Below are 19,359 nucleotides of genomic sequence, written 5' to 3' on the forward strand. Positions count from 1 at the left end.
TTGTCCTTCCTTCTCCCCTTTCTGTCGTGCCTCTGTCCCCTAAATGTCTATCAACAAGCTTCAGCTCCGGTTTTGGCTTTTTGTATTTGAATGCATGTTTGAAATCTGGACTGCACTTTATCTACGACAAGGGCTTAGAACTTAAAGGGGATCAGATTTTTTTTTTCCGACGGTGACTTTTTGACCATTGCCTTACAGCAATTGGATACCTGTGACCTCCAATAAACACACTGGCGGCAAGAGGGGGAGGAAGGTGAACCCAAGGGGGTCTCCATTCTCTGGTTACTGCATAGAGGCAGCCACTGACCGAGGGTCGCTATAGCAACGCTATTTGATTCCTACAACAATACAAGAGCGCCACTCCCCTACCCCCTTAGAAGTGCCACATTTGCAATCTGGACCTGTGTGATTGGCCCATCATACTGGCGATAACCATCAAGTGGTCGATTTTGCTGTTTCTGCACCCAGGGTGCATTCAAGGCTAATTGAATACAATAGAATAAAATAGAACATTGGATTTCTGCCTGACTATTAATCTCTGTTAATATTTGATTCGTTTCTTTGGCAGTGTTGGGTCATGCAATGAACAATTGTGACTCGTGAGCAAATTTTACACTGGATATCCTTGAGTAGAACTCAATTAAAAATCAGGCTGTTTTTGCTATTTTCCGACCAGGAAGGTCAAACACCTGACCATCTAATGTCTTGCAAGATTTTTATATAAGATTTTCTTTTGGTCTAAGGTGTGTTAAGATTGGATTATTCCTGATAAGTGTCCAAAACTGTTTGCGGCCAACGACCTTGAATATTAATTTTGAATTTGATTGATGATATTTTTATCTTAATGTTTGTGATACAGGTAAAAACAAATCTTTTGACATTTGAAAAATCCTTATTTGTGTACAAAGCCTTAGTTTTTTTGTCTTCAGATAAGACATTGGATATTTTTAGCAGCTTTGTTTTGTTGCTGAAGGCAATCACACATCAAGTTGTTATCAGGTTCTAGTTGTAACTTGCTAGCCTGCATGGGATCAGAGAGGGTGAGGGAATGCGTGTTTTGTCAAGACAAGAAGTCTTATTTTACAAAGTGTGCCAGAATGTTTCTGCTTCTTGTTTCACGGAAAGAACGGGGGCAAGAAGACAAAATTTGAATGTCAGTGTTGTATTGACATAAAATACTTGACATAAAAATATTTATTTAAGCTGTGATTGGTACCTTCTTTGACCATGAAGGTGCTTGCTATCAACAAAACATCACAACCACAAATGTGTCCACATGGCACTAAGGTACCCGGAGTTGTAAGATAGCTTTACTGATTAATATTAACATATAATATTCATTGATATTAATATTTAATAATTATTTTTTGTCATTATTTTTAAAATATTCTTATTTGACTTGCTTCTTATTTATCGTCTTGCCATTCTTTAAAGTTAATTTCAAAGTTGAGTTTTAGTAGTTGAATAAATACTAAGTTTTGAAATCAATGAAAAATCGTGCTTATGAATTGTAGTTTCAATATCAGTTACTATGTGTGTATAGTGGTGATGATTTGTCTTTCCATAAGCACCCAGACCGACTACTTAACTCTTAACATAAAAACTGTAAACACCATAACACATTACAACCCAGAAAGATTATCTTGGGTGAAAGTTGAAAGAAAAAATATTCCAAAGTGGGTAAGCTGAGAAGACTAAAGCCATATGACCAAAATACATCATGTGGTGTGCCCAGTGCCCTGCCCCCTACATTTTGCAGGAAATACCATGTTGGCTGTGTATGAGAGCAAGAACATTGGCTGGGCCTCTAGGGTGTGAGCACATGGACCCAGACAGCCCTATTTCTTTGTCCCCCTGCTGTCTTGACAAGCTGTACACTTCAGAACATCAACTGAGTCTTTCATCAAGCCTTTAATATGGACTCGATGACCTCCTCTGGACCAGCTTTTCTTATCCGTATTGGGAGTATACGTATATACCATTCTTGCTGAGATGTCAAACATCTATGGACCTCCTATTGAGGTATCTTTGAACTTGTAAAGATCCTAAATATAGGAGCACCTTTGCACCTTTTATTTGGGATTTTTGTAGCTTCTCATTAGTGGATGAAATTCGATAATAGCAGTATTTTGGCAATGTTAGGACCGCCGTTGCTGGTCAGGGCAGGCCAGCCTTTAAACAGACGATGGTATTGTTTGCACATCAAAAGAGCCAAGGCCAATTATCACCTCTGCCTTTCAACACGACAGATGCTCCTCCTGTAGAAAGTGGAAAAAAAAAAAACAGTATTCGAACTCACAGCAACCCTTCATTAAAGTTGTGTTTTCATTTTTTCTGGCTTTGTGTTAAAAATTTAGTGGCAGTGATGCACAATTGCCATTGCTTTCACAGATCACTACAAAAATTGATCTAATTATCCCATCCCCAATGGCATGTACAAACAGGTTCATGTGACAGGAAATGTGGCATAGTCAAAAGAGTGGAAACTGAAGATGACAACTCTAAGCCTCAAGGTGATTTTCGCAGATATTTGCCTTGGTATTCTTTTACAGAGTTTCAAGGTCTTGTGTTGTAATACAGTTTTCATGCAGAGTAAAGGCCTATTTATATTTGCACGGGTAACAATAGCCGCATCTCGCGTTGCATCTCATGACCCAAGCATTGGGTCGTGCAGCACCTCTGCAAAATTGTTGCTGCGGTTCAAATGCTATACGGATCATCTTTCGTGATTGGTCCGTTTAGTCACATGCTGTGATGACATAATGGGGCCTTCTCCGGCACCGTTCCATTGTAATTTGCCACCACGAATATGCATCATGCAGCTTGTTGCTGCCACTGCAAAGCAAGCTAGCTTGGAGGCGGCGGTGTGCGATGTGCATATACCACCTACGATGCCGCCTTCTTGATAGGCAATACAATTAAATGCATCATCCATTCTGTGTCCCTTTGCTCTCGCAGGCACAGTTTTTATTAGTCGCCTTTTCACTTGTTCAAAAGCTAAAGTAAAAACTCCCAAATCTACTCCGCCCCGACAAGTACAAAGAGGCCTGAACGGTAGCAATGTTTGCTTTGACTCCCATTCCCATAATCCACCTCAGAATGGCTCTTCCATTACCTTTGTGTTGCCTGTGCTCAGGATGGATGAAGCTATCAGTAAAACATTCACTTGCTATATCCCCTAATGCACAGCATTACAACAAACACACATCATTTTGACAGATTACTCTCATTGTTTCACTTTTCTTCTGCAAGACGAAGTGCTTGTAAGGGGGATTTTAGTGAAAGAGTTGGAGTTAACTCAGTATCATGTCATCGGTCGAATGAAGCCGTATAAACAAACTTTCTGGAGCCAATACGCCAACTTCTTTGAGTGCTTGATCATTTTTGTTTGCGCACCGTTAACTCAACTGACTATTCCTTTAGTTTACTCGTGAGTGGAGTAACGACCAACCCACCAAGATACTTTAATATAGTATTGTTACAATAATAGAGCGCCAATAACAGAGACCGTGTCGCTACATTAAATGAGAATACCCAAAATATAATTCCAACTACCCAACTTGTTTTTGACAAGTACCACTGCGTGAACACAGATTAGTGTCAAATTCTTCCACACTAAACTCACAGGAAAGAGTCTTAGTTGCTGATCTCACCTGTCACTCCCCCTTGCTTACATCTCAATCCTCTACCTGCAGACTTCAACCTATACTGTCAGCTCGGAAATAAGTCGAATAATTTCAAAATAAAGCTACTTTGCTGTTCCAGTTTCAACGTTTTAGTAAAATAAATAAATAATCGGTGCATTAAAATCACAGCTTACCACAAATCCATAAAAGTTAAGTAGCAACACAAAGATCATAAAGTGTACTATACTTTGATAATTGTAATGTCAAACTGACTCTTCGGCTGTGCAGCATTCTTTTCCAAAACAATTTGAGTTTGTTTGTTACCTGTAGTTCGTTAAATGTACGTATGTCTTAACTGATGGGTTAAATTTGTGTTTTAAGTGGAAACATGAAACTTGTGTGCAATACAGTAAAAGCATTTGTAATTGTAGCGATGGCAAAGGCAAACTTTACACGGTGCTTTACCGAAGAGTAATGAAGTGCACTTCCTGTTAAGTACACTTGAAAAACTGTGGAGTCAAAAACACCCCAATTTGGGTTAAAAATGGACCAACCCAGGAAGTTATGTCAGTTTGCACAAAATAAGCCATTTTTTTGTATTAATTTTTTGTTTGGGGTTGTTTTTTTGCAGAATAACCCAAACTTGGGTCACATTTACCCAATTTTCTGGACCGATCCCATTTTTAAGCAGCGTGTATCTTTTTCAAATAGAGAATTAGTGCCAGTAGTGTCACACATATAATTGCAACTCATAACTGATGAAGGCATATTCATTCATAACATTTGAAAATCAGGATCCACTCCAATTGTGGATTTGGGCCATTTTTTTCCCATATTTGAAAATCAGGGTCCACTCCAATTGTGGATTTAGGCAAGCTGCCATTTCTTTTTGCCATCCAAAGATTTCTCGATGTACCATGACACCTTGGAAGGGAATACCTTCCTCTTTTGGATGTGCTTTTTAAAAATGTGTTTACTTTTGGCTGGCAGTGTGTATTTGTCGCTGCTTTTGAAGATAATTATTCTCTATGCTAATTCCATATCGCTGCACCACAGCTAGTCTCACCCTGAGCACTTTTAAAGAGCCTTTACACAACCAGGAATTTACAATCTACTACTTGTATTAGATTGCTGCTGTGGATTCCTGGCCGTTATGTCTTTATATTCAGGACACCTATGTACTGTTTATTAAATCTGACCGAGTATAACCATAGCAACAATGTCTGATTGACAGCACTGTGGTTGATTAGTTGGCGAGCACTCGGTCATAATCCTCACAAGCATGTAAACAAGGACTGAAGTTGCCTGTGCGTACTTGGTACTACCGCCTCGCCTTTTGGCTAAACAACCTTCAAGGGCAGCATTAATAATTGAAGCAAACACTCAGGAGGACGAGTGACCTGCAAGAACCACTCTGCTTAAGAGAGACGATTAAGTATGGAAACTATTTCTGGTGACTAATCATGTATGGTTTGTTTTCTAAGAGCTTAACACCTACCATACCGAGGGATCACTCCTCCCAGCCAATAAGGTTAATTGTTTGATCAAGAAAAAAAATTACACTAGTGACTGCCGTAGGGATGTAAATGGGTTTTCTTTGTTTGCACTTGCATATGGTTCCATCAAGCGGATGGGCTACCATACCTTACTATTCAATATAAAGGGTTTTGGTTTGGCTGAAATCAAAGGTCTAATGATAGCTGGAAATGCAATATTGTGGCAATAATGTTAACATGTTCTGCTCAAATTGATATCCTTTTAACATATGCTTATTTCTGCCTTAGTAAAACACATATCCCGCACCACAGACACAAATACAGATTCTTGCATATTGATGCTCGTTTTGTGTTCTGCTGAACACTATTTTGAAAACACACACACAAACGCCGGATCGTTAGTTTTCTGTGTTCAGGATTAGGCACATTTGGGGCCATCTTGCCCTCTTAAGTCGGTGTGGTGTTCAGGGTGGACGGGTGGGATGTGCATGAAACCCTCAAGGGGAAAGACTGAACTGCACACAAATCATTACTGCTCATCAGCCTCCGCCGCTCAGCCACTTATTTGCTTGGCAGCTTGGCTCGTCTCGCCGACACGCATTTAAGGCAGCGCTCCTCATTATACATCAGGCTTGTAGGGAGAAACAAAGAAGGGGAAAACACAGTTGCATCGGAGAGAGGGATGGTCAAATAACGAAAAATGTGCAACCAATTCGTCATCATTTCCAAGCCCATTGTCCCAAAAATGTGTCACTCATCTATTTGTGAAAGAATTTCAACATGCCAGAAAAATGTGACCTCAGCATTACGCAGCCCCATCTGACACCCCTCCGGTGCATTATTTATGGCAACTATAATAAGTAAGGTTGTACGCAGTATATTAAATACATAATCTTTTATTGATGCCCTTTTAATGGAAACTTTACAGTTAAGACTGACAGGAGAGCTTTGTATTTAGCGGCTGGTAAGCCATGTTTGAATGCCTCATTTGAGCCAATTGAAAATAAAAGCCACCTCCAAATACTTGCTGCTGTTTACAGGAGAATTGGCTGTCGGACTGTATTGCTCTGCGGAGGTTACGTCCGCTCTTGAAATACAGTAAACATTTACAGGCTGTTATGTTCAGCAACAGACTGTTTACACACCTTGGCCGAATGATAAGACGGCACGCCAGCTGCACTCTGATCAAATCTGCCACAGGACATGTTTGTGTCAAGTGCTCATGCGCCGCCCGATGTGTGTTTCCATTGTGAGAGGAACACATGCAGATAGAATGATGAAAGAGAGAGAGAGAGGGGATTCCTCGTGATGCCCTCGATCTCTCCGCGCACACAAAATCACATGCTCACGATATCATCACACGATCAAGCCGTCGGTGTTCAGGAAATAGGGTTATCTAACTAAGTGACTGAAGCGTTCCAGTAATTGCTGAGATAGGAATGTTTTGTGGTTAGGGCACTGCCAAATTGATATGATACAATAATATGGCGTAATCGCTCCATTTTTCTTTCATTCGGAAATCTTCAAGCAGTACTGCAAGAGGTTTTTGTAACCTGTTAAGAAAAGTTAGTTGAAACATAGACATTGAAAATGTAAACAGTCTGTATCGGCAAAAATAGTTTGTATTACATTGTTATGCAATTAATTGTCACATTAATAACACTTGCACAAGCAAATGAGTGCAGTCTTGCAAATGCCACTGTTGAACGATACAAATGAGCAGTTTTGACCCACACTGCCACAGAGATATTGATTAAACAGCTTTATTCTTAGTTATACGGTATTCATTTGCAGCATCTTTTGAAAGCTTGTCAGAGTTTCTGAGCCAAATGGTGTGACTTCTACTGTCAAAGAGCTTTCCAGGTCTGGTTTTCAAAAGAGGATTGTAGACTATAAATCGTTTCTTGCAAAATGCTGAACTTAGTTGCAAACCTAATGATGATTGGCCTGCCTCTGAGCTGAAAGTTTTTTGGGCATGTATGACAAAATGTGTGTGCCCATCGCTGTTTTATGAGGATACGAAATGATGCAGCTCCTTTCAAAGGTGATCTTTTTGCAGCACTTTACCCTCCATATTTGCCACCCACTTTACTACATCCCCCAGTATCCTTTGTTTGTGTAGTTACACAAGCAGAGACTGGCGCCGGCCTCACACTCGCTGTTGGAGCGTGAAGACGAGAAAAAGAAATCCATGTGGTGGCACAAAAGTGCAAACAAAGCAGTGTAATGATTGAACAGATGTGGGCAAGCTTGCAGATCTCCTGAATGGAAAAGCATGCCCAGAGGAAGGAGGGTGTCATTCTGAGAGGATTGTCACACACTGTAAACTCACTGATAACCATTCAGCAAGGCAGATCTGAATATATAAAACAGTTGAGACTTGAGCTCCACCACCGTCTGCATTGAGCCCTTTTGGGCAGTTTGTCTGTTTTGTGGTTGGCTATAGACCTGGGCAGTTAATTCTGTTTGTAATGCATTCCACCATAGTAGTTTGCTTCTAAAATAATCTTAACTTTACCAGCAACATGAGCACAACTAGTTGATGGCAGTTCAAATAACTCATTAAAAACAACATGCATATTCTGTACGGTACCCGAGTCCTTGTATCACTTGTTCATTCATTTTCAAATACAAAACAGCATGAAAAATATTTGTTCATATTTGTTTCAAAAACTAAAATAAACAGATAATAACCCATTTTCTGATTTTCAGTTTTCCGATCATAGAGAAAATGGGGGGGGGGGGGGGGGGGGATAAAAAATGTTAACGACTTGTTAGCTTTTCGTCTGCAGCAAGTTGTGTGAACCAGGAAAAAAAGCAGACATTTGTTCTGTTATCACCTGAATGTCTTATCTACTGGATGTTTTGTATCTATGTGTCATGACATTAATGAGCTGTGCCTTATGTGTAATGGAAAAGTTACCAAGCTGTGTCTGTGCTCTGATGGAGCAACTATGTTTGTATAAATTAATAAGAGTATAGACATTGCTGTTGCTCCCTCTTCAGAGTCATGTTCGATTTCAGGTAAAACAGTCATTAAGTCTCCCTCCCAGAATAATCTAGCTGACTTTGATCTCTTGTATGACAGTGTTAAATGATTTTCTCCCAAAGGCTGCGAGCATGCAGATACTTGCTCCTCTTTTATCAGCACCTCCCCATCAAGCACTTTGAAGCTGTTTATGCACGGCAAAATATCCCAAAAGAACAGAGTTCCTTCACATTGCTTTCAGAAAGAGTGAATCAACTCATCTTTACGTCTACGGCCTTCCACGTGCAGACAGGGACAACAGTTTCTTCTGTTTTTTCTCTCAGCTGTTTACATAAACCTCAACGCACAATTGGGGCAACAGGCATAAAATTCCACAATGCCTTTCCAGCTCATGATTTTATAAAAAGTGTTTTGTGTCTGTGTCCTCGAGAGAGGGCAACATGAATTCCAGGCTAAATGCAGATTAATAGGATTATTCAACCAAAATGAAATTGTGGTTTAAGGCGACTGGAGTCTGACTATTCCTTTTCCGGACAAGGCCAAACTGGGGGGAAATATTGATTTAAGAATCCAATGCTTATAATTTGCTACGTTTAAATGTGAAGGGAATTCTGAAGTTTATTGATTTCTTTTGTGATTTGATGAGTGAAAATGGTTGCAAGAACCAGTGGGCTAGAGAACACTATTGGGTATATTTTCCAAATCCATAGACGTTTCTTTAGTCTCGTGGTGGCGGTGGAGGACTGAGGGTGGTGCAACTGGTAGGGCGAAAGATGAATGTGAGTTCCTGTCTCAGATGACTATCTCATTTGGTGGTGTTCACAGAGAGGAGGAACTCTGCTCAATCTGCCCAGTCTGCCGACTACTTCCTGGTCATGTCCATACGTAGATCCGGTAGCTTGTCCCCAGATGGATGAAATCATTACAGACTTGGATAATCACAGGACTGGGGGAAAACTGGAGATTTTTTTCTAGTTTCCTGAATTATTCAGAAACAAATTCTGTCTCTTTAGAATGCTGCTGCGGTGCTTTGGGCCTATACGCAATGTGTCTATTATGAAATCGGTGTGGAATATTCAGTTATCAGTGGTTGACTGAAATTCAGTCGTAATGTAAAACTGTTTTTCTTAAATTAGCAAAGAAAAGTGTCCTCAGCATCTGTGTTGGTCTGCATTGCTGTCTCAGTGGGTTGCTCCTTCACTGTGGGCCCATGGGGGGAAGTCTAATAAGAGGGCGAATCCGAGCCTCAGTCGCTGCCGGTTAATTATCACATCCACAGCAGGTTAGAGCTTTCCCCACTGTGTAATACCTCCCGGATCTCGATCAACTACTAGGAAATCCATCTTTCTGTGCATTCTTCCATTTGTGGAGGTATCTGTTCAGTTTTGCTCCAAATATTTATTAAATGGGTCATGTTGTGTGACACAGATAAGGCTTAACCACATAATTGTCATTTTTGTGTGTGGTTACCTGGCAGGGGTGGGAATTAAAAAGCGGTTCTTTTCGGGAACCGATTTCCAGTAATATCTCGGAAGCGTTTGTTTATCAATCCTGTAAGTGGGAGAACAAAACCAGTCCCTTGACATGAGCTCGACCGCGGCGATGCCTCTTGACGCGTCTCGTTCTTTGGTGTGATCCAGCCTACGCGGTGGAGGGGGCAGCAGGGAGTGAGAGGAGAGAAAACCGTGCTGATTATCACATTAACAGGTTATCTAACAAATATGATTTAAATATTTAAATCAGATAGACAGCCAAACTTGACACACCTCCCAACCATGCATCTCTCTGAAGTAACTTGGTTGTATTGACTTTATTGGCGTTCTGTTTTGCAACTTAAAACATCTCTCCCATAGCAAAAAAATAGAATGGTAAGTGAGACAAGTGGAAGAAAAGTCAAGCTTCCTCTTCAGTTGTTAGATCAGTCTGTCCTCACTTGCACAGTTATTTTTGACTCTGTGAAGACTAATGTGAGTCGTGTGGCGACATTCAAGCAAGTCACAGTTTGTTCATGTCTTCGGCCACACTCCAAAAAAAAAAAAAGTGCCCGCAGTGTATTTCAAAGCAACCAGACCTGTACTGTATTGCTGCTCAGACTTTTAAATTGCAATTCCAATTCTTCACTGGCTTTGTGTGTTTGAGAAGTGTTTTACCAAGATTGCCCTTGCCTTTGTCCCTCCCTCCCAGTCACACAGGGGGCTCCTTTGCAGTAAAACCAACTGGTTTTGAACGTTCTGTCTAAAGAGTGGCTCAATAAGAAGGGTAGTCAATATGGTTGCTCTCAGACAGTGTCTCAGTAAGGGAAGAGGTTTCCTGCTGAGCCACTGATGGAACAAAACAAGGTCTTTGTTCGAGCAGACTCTTTATCGCTATCCTTTTCAGTGTTTTTCCACAAGGATGGCTCTTGCCTGTTTCATGGAGATGCTTGGATGAGTTATGCACCAATGTACTTTTGCTCTGTTATTTTCCAACATGGGTTTATGCTTAATAATATTGCCTCAGCTTGAGAGCACAGTATAGAATATCATGGCATCACCTTAAGCTGAGCTCCTGAAAACCTTTAATGACAGAGCAAAGTGGATTTGGGACAGAAGTAACAGCCCATACTTATCAAGTAGACAACCTCATTTTCTAGCCTCATGCTCTCTGCTCCCTCGTTCTCACTGGTTGCCTGTTGTGGTGTTTCCTCACTTTCAGAGGCAAGCCGATGCTCTGTTCCCTCAAACCATTTGAGACTATTCAAAACACCTCACGTATTAGACTGGACATACAGTAATTCTCCATATGCACTTTCTATAAGTGGCCACTGTATCATGGTAATTCCAACATAGCCTCAGTAAACTCACCCAGAGATAGCTCTCTTTATAGAAGTTTGAAAGTCAGAAATGCTTGAGGCTAAAACAAAGAGGTCATAATAATATGTTGGTAAATCCTATAGTCTGAAAAAAAGGGAAATTTGTGTACCATATATTCCGCACTATAAGGCGCACTGGATTATAAGGCGCACCTTCAATGAATGGCCCATTTTAAAACTTTGTCCATATATAAGGCGCACCGTCAATGAATGGCCCATTTTAAAACTTTGTCCATATATAAGTCCATATATTTGGACACACCTGCCGTAGTGGCTCATTATTGGTCCATATATAAAGCGCACCGGATTATAAGGCGCACTGTCGGCTTTTGAGAAAATTGGAGGTTTTTAGGTGCACTTTATAGTGCGGAAAATACGGTACTAATTCGGTGGCCTCGACGTTGTCTTACTCCTTTGGCTACTAACATGCGTTGTATGTGTGTTAGAAGGTCTTACTCACATTTTATTTAGTTGTGAGGTGCATTATCTGAGGATAAAGTGGTTTAGATAATGGATGTACGGAAAAAATGATACTGCATCTAATATACTTTTAGATGCACATGTAAATTAGACACTTCAGACACATTTTCAGAACTTAATAAAATATTTACATTAGTTGATTAATTTTTCCCTTGATGGCTCTCAATTTGTATGGAAGCGATTAAAAAGTCTATTCCTCAAAGTGTCCCCTTTAAAATTACTCTAACTTGCGGTTGCTGAAGAATATCTGCTTTGACAAATATGTTTAAGGGATAAGGTAAGGATGCCCAATACCACCATCATTTTACATACACAAAAATTTTCATTAAAGCGATGACACATCATTTTAGAGTGATCGCTTGTTTATTTCTGACAAAAGGCAGAACAGTCATGCTGCTATTTAGATTTTATGTTTAATATAAGACCTCCAAAAATCACTGAATTAGCATTAGTTTGTAATACATTTTTTAAAAAAACTGCAAAATACAACTAAGACCCACTTGAGATTTAGGCTTGGTTGGAATTGAAAATAAATTGAAGTGCAGATATAATTTCAACTGTTAACTGTTAATTAACTGATCTTGTCACAAATTGATTTGTGTGAAATCTGAGCCGGTTTGATTAAACTCACCTTTCAGGAAGCTGTGAGTTATTCTGTTGTATGAATGGCAACAGATGGATAATGCAGGTTTTTCTCACTTCCGCCATCTAATAGAGCATTTCATTATTCTGCCTGTCATGTCGTCGCTGGCATTGATAGATGAACAAAAATGTTCTTCTAGTTAATACGTATGCATACATTTTTGGAAAAATTAAGTGAGTTTGAAAAAATTCCTCCACACGCTATTTAGTATGCTATGGCACCACTGTTGGAAATAAAATCACTCCTTTAGATAGAATGGGGGCACTTTAACACCCTCATGCTGAATGAGCATCGAAATGATTGCACAGCTTAGTGTTTAAACTGAGTTGCCTGGCAATTGAAAAAATATAAATCAACTCAGTCATTTTCTGTCGCAATTTTTCTCTAGTTGAGCGTTCAAGATAAGCGCATTACGTATTGATATTGCTTGGTAATGGCGCCCACATTACAAGCCTTCTCTCTTTGGTGCTCACAAGGGAGTTGACGCCGCAAGGTAGAGGACTTACCTCCGAGAAGTTATATTGCTCAACCGCTGACATCGCTAGTAGCTCTATCCTTCCTCTCTCTCCCTTACTTGCTCTTGGAGACAAGCCATTTCTTTGGAAGAGAGCAGGCATAGTTTAAACTGTGTTTAACATTCCGCCTCCTATTTCACTCCATTCACTGCATTATTAAAATACCTCCACCCCCTTAATTATTTTCCACCGCTCCCCATCCCTGCAGAAATGGCAATTGCTGTTATTTGTCTAACCAATACCACCGTATGACTCTTAGGTGCTGGGGCCTGAATAATGGATGAGTACAAATGCAAAACAATTGCACTTAGTCTGGCTTTGCACTATCTATTTCAATACGATGTTAACGTCTATAGGCGAGAAAAGGAAATTGCAATTGCGCCCCACCGTCTCTACAACTTCACTGCACTCTCCGCTCATAGGCGCGATATTAACTTGCCAGGGAGGCGAGTCTGGGTTATATTTATCAGGCTCTTCTATTCAATTTCAATGGGGTTTGTGGTTTCATAATGAAAAGTGTCCGTATGCTTTTCTCTGAGAATGTAACGTTTAGTGTTTTACCAGTCATGTACTTCCAAGGTTTCTTTTTTACATTTTTTTTAGCAAGCAGTAATTTTCTCATGACTTGCACAGTTTATTTCCCAAGACCCACCAAAAACAGTATAAATCCAAATTGTACAATAATACCAAAGACATTTAGATACAGTGTTTGTGTGTATTATGAATAATTTTGTGACTATGTTGTATTCACAGCAGATATTGTATCATATGACAAAGTATGCGATGTGGTGGTTGGAATCCAACTTACAATCTTCTCCCTTGTTTTTTTTTTTCCCCCTCCAGCATCAGCAGCACAGCCTTTCAACCCATTCCGGTTCACGGTGGAGCCCCGAGACACAGTGGCTATTCGGGGTAACTCTGCACAGCTCAACTGTTCCGTACACAGTGATGCAGCCGTACCAGCACGCATAGAGTGGAAGAAAGATGGCACCTTCATGAGCCTGGTTTCGGATGAGAGACGGCGCATACTCCCTGACGGCTCCCTCCTCTTCACCCATGTGGTTCACTCAAAGCACAACAAACCTGATGAGGGCACTTACCAATGTGTGGCCACCATTGAAAACCTAGGATCCATTTCTAGTGGCACAGCGCACCTCTATGTTGCAGGTGAGGGGGGGGTTGGGGGGTTAGCACTAATATGTAGGAAGTTATACTTTTTTTTTTTTTTTTCAATTTCAGTACTGGTAACCTCGTTGCACCAATAACCATTACATGTGTGAATAGATCTTCTGACTCGTTAAAATTGAGATTTGTTTAACCTGGCACTTGAACATTGATTTTAAGAGCAGATTCTGCTTGTTGCTTGTGAGCAGGTTTTGTATTGGCATTTAGTAATTATAAAGCTAAATGTTTTTAATTAGCTGGTGTTTTTTTCCCCTTAAACTCCTCTTGGCAAACTGAGTACTTCTTGTGCTCCACTTGAAACACTATTATTAAAGTACTTTTTAAATTATTTTGATGACTACATGAAAAGAAAACCTAACAATTGATTGACTGATTTAAAAAAAATATATATATATTAGTCCGAAACTGCTAAATAAATAATCTTTTCTGCATCTACAGCCCCACAATTATCGTGGACTTAATGTAAAAAGAAAAAAGAAAGTGGACATCATGACCAAAATCTGCAAATAATAGAATAATCACATTGGATTTCAATGCACTAGCCAAAAGTACAACTCACTGCAATAAATTAGGATTACATTTTCAAAATTTGTGAATAGAAATTTGACTGAATCATTTTGAAAAATAATCTAATTGCATTGTGGGTGTGTCATTGCAATTCAATATGAATTTGTTCAAGGTCCTCTTTACGTGTACCAGTAATTTTTAACAAACACAAGCAATAAATTAATCTATACAACAAAACAACAACAACAGATTCATTATACAATACATGGATGTTTTGAATGTTTATGTCATATACTTGGTTAGACTTACGCTAAAATAAAGGCATATGAACCAGGTATGAAAGATTTTATCTACTTCAATTTGTTCTTACTTTACCAAACACTTTGACTAGCAGTCTTTTAAGCCTTCATTATGACAACTTCACAGAACTCTACCAAACAAGTATGGAGTAAATAAAAGTCAGAACCCAGAAGTAGCAGACTTTCACAATATCGGTGGCGTTATCACTTCAACTTTTCATGTTTCATGAAAAAATTGTATGTAAACACGTAAATTGCACCTTAACACTGAACTCATTTTGACACTATTTCAAAATATAGATAAATGCGATCAAACCTACCCACCCACTGAACTGAAGCATTTTTGTTCCTTTTCTAAGTTCTGGAAATGGCATTCTACTGCATGCAATCGATTTGAATTCAATAATTGTTCAACCCAAATAGAAATTGAATTCCTTCTCTTTGAAAAAAAGGTAGTTTTTCTTTCCTCTGAATGTCGGCAATTCGCTCTTCATTTAAGTATCATCTGCTACTATGCTTCTAATGTGTGCTCCTTTGTTGATGGGAAAATGCTTTCTAATTGCTTTCTTTGGTTGTAGTAATTGATTTCTTGTCCTTGAAGTGTGTTGTCAGGCCACACAACAAAAACCTGAATGCATTGCTTTTATGGATGCTACATGCTTGAAAAAGATTCTGATTTGTCTTTTCTATTTCTTCTATTCCAATGTCACCTTTCTCAGTGTGAGAACAGTGAGTGACATGGGATTTTTAGGTTTCTCGAGTCAAGTCGTGCCCTGAAATTCAATTTGCAGCCCAGCAATGCATTTACTGTGCTTTCCTCTTGCCACAATGCTGGCAGGTTTAAAGATACTCAAGAGATGCCAGTTGCAGGGCCTATACTGTAGTAGAATCTTGGTTGTATTCAAGGTGTGTATTCAATTTGGATATTTTACTATTAGTTGCGATAATCATCCTAAAGATTTTTATTTAAACCGACAGCACTTTTGTCACTGAAGGATAAAGAGGTAACCCGGTATCAGAGCGGTCCATCAGGCTGCAGGCTATTATTAAAAAAACAACAACATTGTTCTTCATTGGATAAACACTAACAATGATTTGGTCTCAACGTTGTTTTTCCTACTCACCTTGTGCAAGACAAAATAATCATCCAATTGACTCAGAACAACATATATCTCTAAAATCATGTGGGGTCTTCACAGCCACTAAACAAATTGTTTCAGCGCTCCCATTAGCTCTCAGGTCTGTGGAAATATAATGCAAATGGGGAACTTGAGATGAGCACTGCTGTCAGACAGCCTCATAGCCAAGGGGTCAACCATAACTGGGCGTTAGATGCAATCACTTTCTACTTCAAGAGTGGAGCATCCGTCAGCTTGATTCAGCAACGTTCACACACGTACTACATTTATGGTTTGACTTTAAATATTTTGCACAAACGTGGCTGTTGGTGATAGACCTGCTGCTGGCGGGCAAGTGGCCTGTAAAAAACGTTAATTGCAGAGTCGTGAGTGCGGGCCATTAGGTCACATCAGATCCAGGAATGATGGTGCAGGCAGAGGGTGGCGTGGGCGTGACCTCTTGGATGTAATGACCGAACAAGTCACGGATGGCTGGCGTGGCACAGAGCTTATCTGACAAATATCAGGGTAATATCTGGGATGGATTGCCAGGAGACGTGGGACTTACTTGCGTGTTAGCACCATCATTGCCACACCTCCACAGGGTTCTGCAGTCAATGCTCATTTACACTGACTAAATTAATACTAATTGCGCTTCACTGTTTTCCCTTCTGCCCAATCAACGCTCATCTAATTAATCTGATTTAAGAGCAAAACTATATATAGCATTCTCCAGTCCGTTTTCTTTTTCCATAAAAGCAGGTATTGTATGAATTGTAACTCAGCATTGAGGTGTATCGTCGCACCTAATTGACTTGTAAGGTGGACTATAGATACTGTTGTATCAGCACAAAAATTATACAGCATCATATAATGCATAGTCGTGCATTTAATCATTTTGTCAATGTTATTTTGTTTTAAAATAGGGCAGGTTATGCGCATCTTGGAATTATATGCTGTGATCATTTTACAGTTGCTTTCTTTGTGAATCTGGCATTATCTCATCGTCTTCATATGTATATTCTGAGGGACTTCTTATTTTGAATGTGTGTTTTTATTGTGCTTCATAGCAGCGAATAATACATTTGTATTTCTTAGTGGAATCAAGAACCAAATTGTAATAGTGATGTGACTTGGGAAAAGGTTGTGATGAAATAGCCATTGTCTTTGTGCTTTGTTATGTGGCTTCTATTGTTTGGTTTACCTTGTGTGACTACAGTCAGATATCATGGACCTGCACACAGACTTCCTTCAAGGGGGAGGTTTGGGGACTCAGGAGGGGGGCAATATTATGTGTTCAGTTTGAGTCTTAGTGGGGAAAAAGGAGAAGGGGAGAGGAATTATAGGGCAGAAAGTGAATGAGCAGTGTGCAGCAGTGATAGCCAGGACACAAAGCGCTACACAGCTAATGAGAACTCCCATCTTAACTGGCTACTGTTCTCCCACACAGGCGCCCCCCTCCCTTGTCCGGCTTTGAACTCCTGAATTGCTCATATTGAGTCACGCCTCACTGCTATTAAAAAGGAAACCCCCAATTGAGAAGATTTCATTCTGTCTATGCTCTCGCATGCTTTTTTAAAGTCTAAATCCTAAACACCTGCATGCACGTTTAATATTTCAGTCTTTATATGTCTGGGGTTTCTTGCAATATTCCTCTTGTTCTATCACTACTTTAAGTCTGTAATCCTTTTTTAATTGTTACACCTTCCACAATTTCTTCAAATCAGGTAAGATGGTCCAATGAGTCTAGTGTCATCATTACTTGGGTACCCATTGTTGTTATTCACGACAGATAAGGGACACACTTGGACGAGATGGCTAAAACATCTTTTGTTTTAGAAATAATAAAAGTGTCACCATAACATGGGTAAACATGTACAGATGCAACAAAATGAATTCCCCCCCCCCCACGCACACACACACACTCACACTCACACTCAATATATTCGACATATGTATTATTTATATCTAAAATCTAAAGACCAAAGTGAACTAAAGCTCCAATCTGAAAATTCTCTGCTTACAACACCGGTGTATCATTGTGTTGCATTTGTGCTGCCAAAACTCTTGATCTTGATATGACTTTTTCAGCATAATCTCCACGCTAATCTTCTCCACACAAAAATCACCTTGAGTCCTGTGAGTTTGTTTACATCGCATCTTTACTGTGTTTTTGGTAGCATCCAATAATAGTGTTCCAGTCCCCCACATAAGCCTGCCATGGCGGTGTTTCAGCTTTTTTTTAATTTATTTTTTTTAACAAATTTGTTTTTTTATCTGCCTTTATTGCACCCATCATGTCTTGAGGTTGTGTGTAAAATAGTTGACATCCAATGTCAGTTCCTTGCACAACTTGTATTGCTCACCTAAGCATTGCTTATAAAAATTAAGATTCACTTTGTGTTGGATGACAGGTCCATAGAATGATGTCATCAACAAATTTCATAACACATATTTAAGAATAAAAGGTTATTGTATAAATTTATGCATAATTAATAAAGAAATCAATATTATTTGTTTACAACTGCTGCAAATGGTTGTTTAAATATTTAAAATAATAGCAAAAAAAATCTAAACATCGGTCGGCCAATTAAATTGGCCGATTATGGTCCTTCAACTTAGGCCAAAATAACTTCATTGGGCGACTGATTAATTGGTCGGGCCCCTCTTTAGGTCATTTTTGTTTCTGTGTGGACATGGAGACAAGCTAATGCATTGAGAGATTTACATTTAGTAACCGCTCACTCCCCCAATACCAACAGACACTCTAACTCGCGCTAGATAGCAGTACCCATGGGTTTCGTGCCCTCGATAACACAGGCTCGTCGTTTCTCAACCACTAATTAATTACTGTCATTAAATTAAAATACTCCTACTTGTAACTACTGCCTTCTCAAACACAAGGATTCCCTTGTGCTAACGCTGCTGACGGCTACAAGGGATTATCATTACTGCTTCATGCATGATTCTTATCTTTCACAACAAAAGTATTGAGGCGCACCTTCTAATCAGTCACTTTTTTATTATTTGGTGGCTAGAGCTTACGTCTTTCTGAATTTGAATTGTTCACCTTACCGAAAATTTTTACACAGTTTGGGGAAAGTCCCTTTCTTGTTTGAGTTTATAAAGCTCGGGTTAGTTTGGTTTGGAAGAACTTAAGAGCCTCAAGCTCAACCCCATCAAACCCACTGTAGACACTTCTATTTTCAGTTGTATTTATTTTGGCAAGGGAGCTGTCCCAAAATGATCTCCTTCCATTTCATTCTTTATTTTCAAAAATTGTTAGTAGTAAAATCGGTTGCTACTAGATTTAGAGAAGTCAGAAATCATGTAAAAAAAAAACAATCAAAAGTTTTCTAATTACAATTAAATGTTATTCTATGTAAATCAAACAAAATCTTAACCAACAAGCATCACAGTGAAATAAGAGGTTATTATTTCAACTTTGTTTTCACCTCCGCATTGAATGGTTAAATCAATATTGGTGAAATATGTATTTATTGGTTAATTAAATTTGCACAGAATTTTCCATTTTAGAGTAAACTTTACTTTTATCTTTCACTTTAGATTGGAAAAAGTCTCGGGGCAGTCTTGCTGGCAGGCACTAATTAGTTTATTAATTGCTCCCTATAAACTAACTAAATAAATGT

The 19,359-nt window shown here is 39.3% G+C and overlaps 1 protein-coding gene across 12 annotated transcripts in view; it reads left to right on the forward strand.

Annotated features, from left to right (window-relative positions):
* The window catches only part of neo1a (neogenin 1a), a 117,789-nt gene that overhangs the window by 25,909 nt on the left and 72,521 nt on the right, over positions 1-19,359 (forward strand). For all 12 annotated transcript variants that reach the window (XM_049718384.2, XM_049718386.2, XM_049718375.2 and 9 more), the window contains exon 2: positions 13,444-13,767. In XM_049718384.2, coding sequence (XP_049574341.1) covers positions 13,444-13,767 — 324 coding nt within the window. The remainder of the gene's footprint in view (positions 1-13,443; positions 13,768-19,359) is intronic.

This window comes from Syngnathus scovelli, chromosome 4 (genome assembly GCF_024217435.2).
Source record: "Syngnathus scovelli strain Florida chromosome 4, RoL_Ssco_1.2, whole genome shotgun sequence".
Classification (NCBI taxonomy): Eukaryota; Metazoa; Chordata; class Actinopteri; order Syngnathiformes; family Syngnathidae; genus Syngnathus; species Syngnathus scovelli.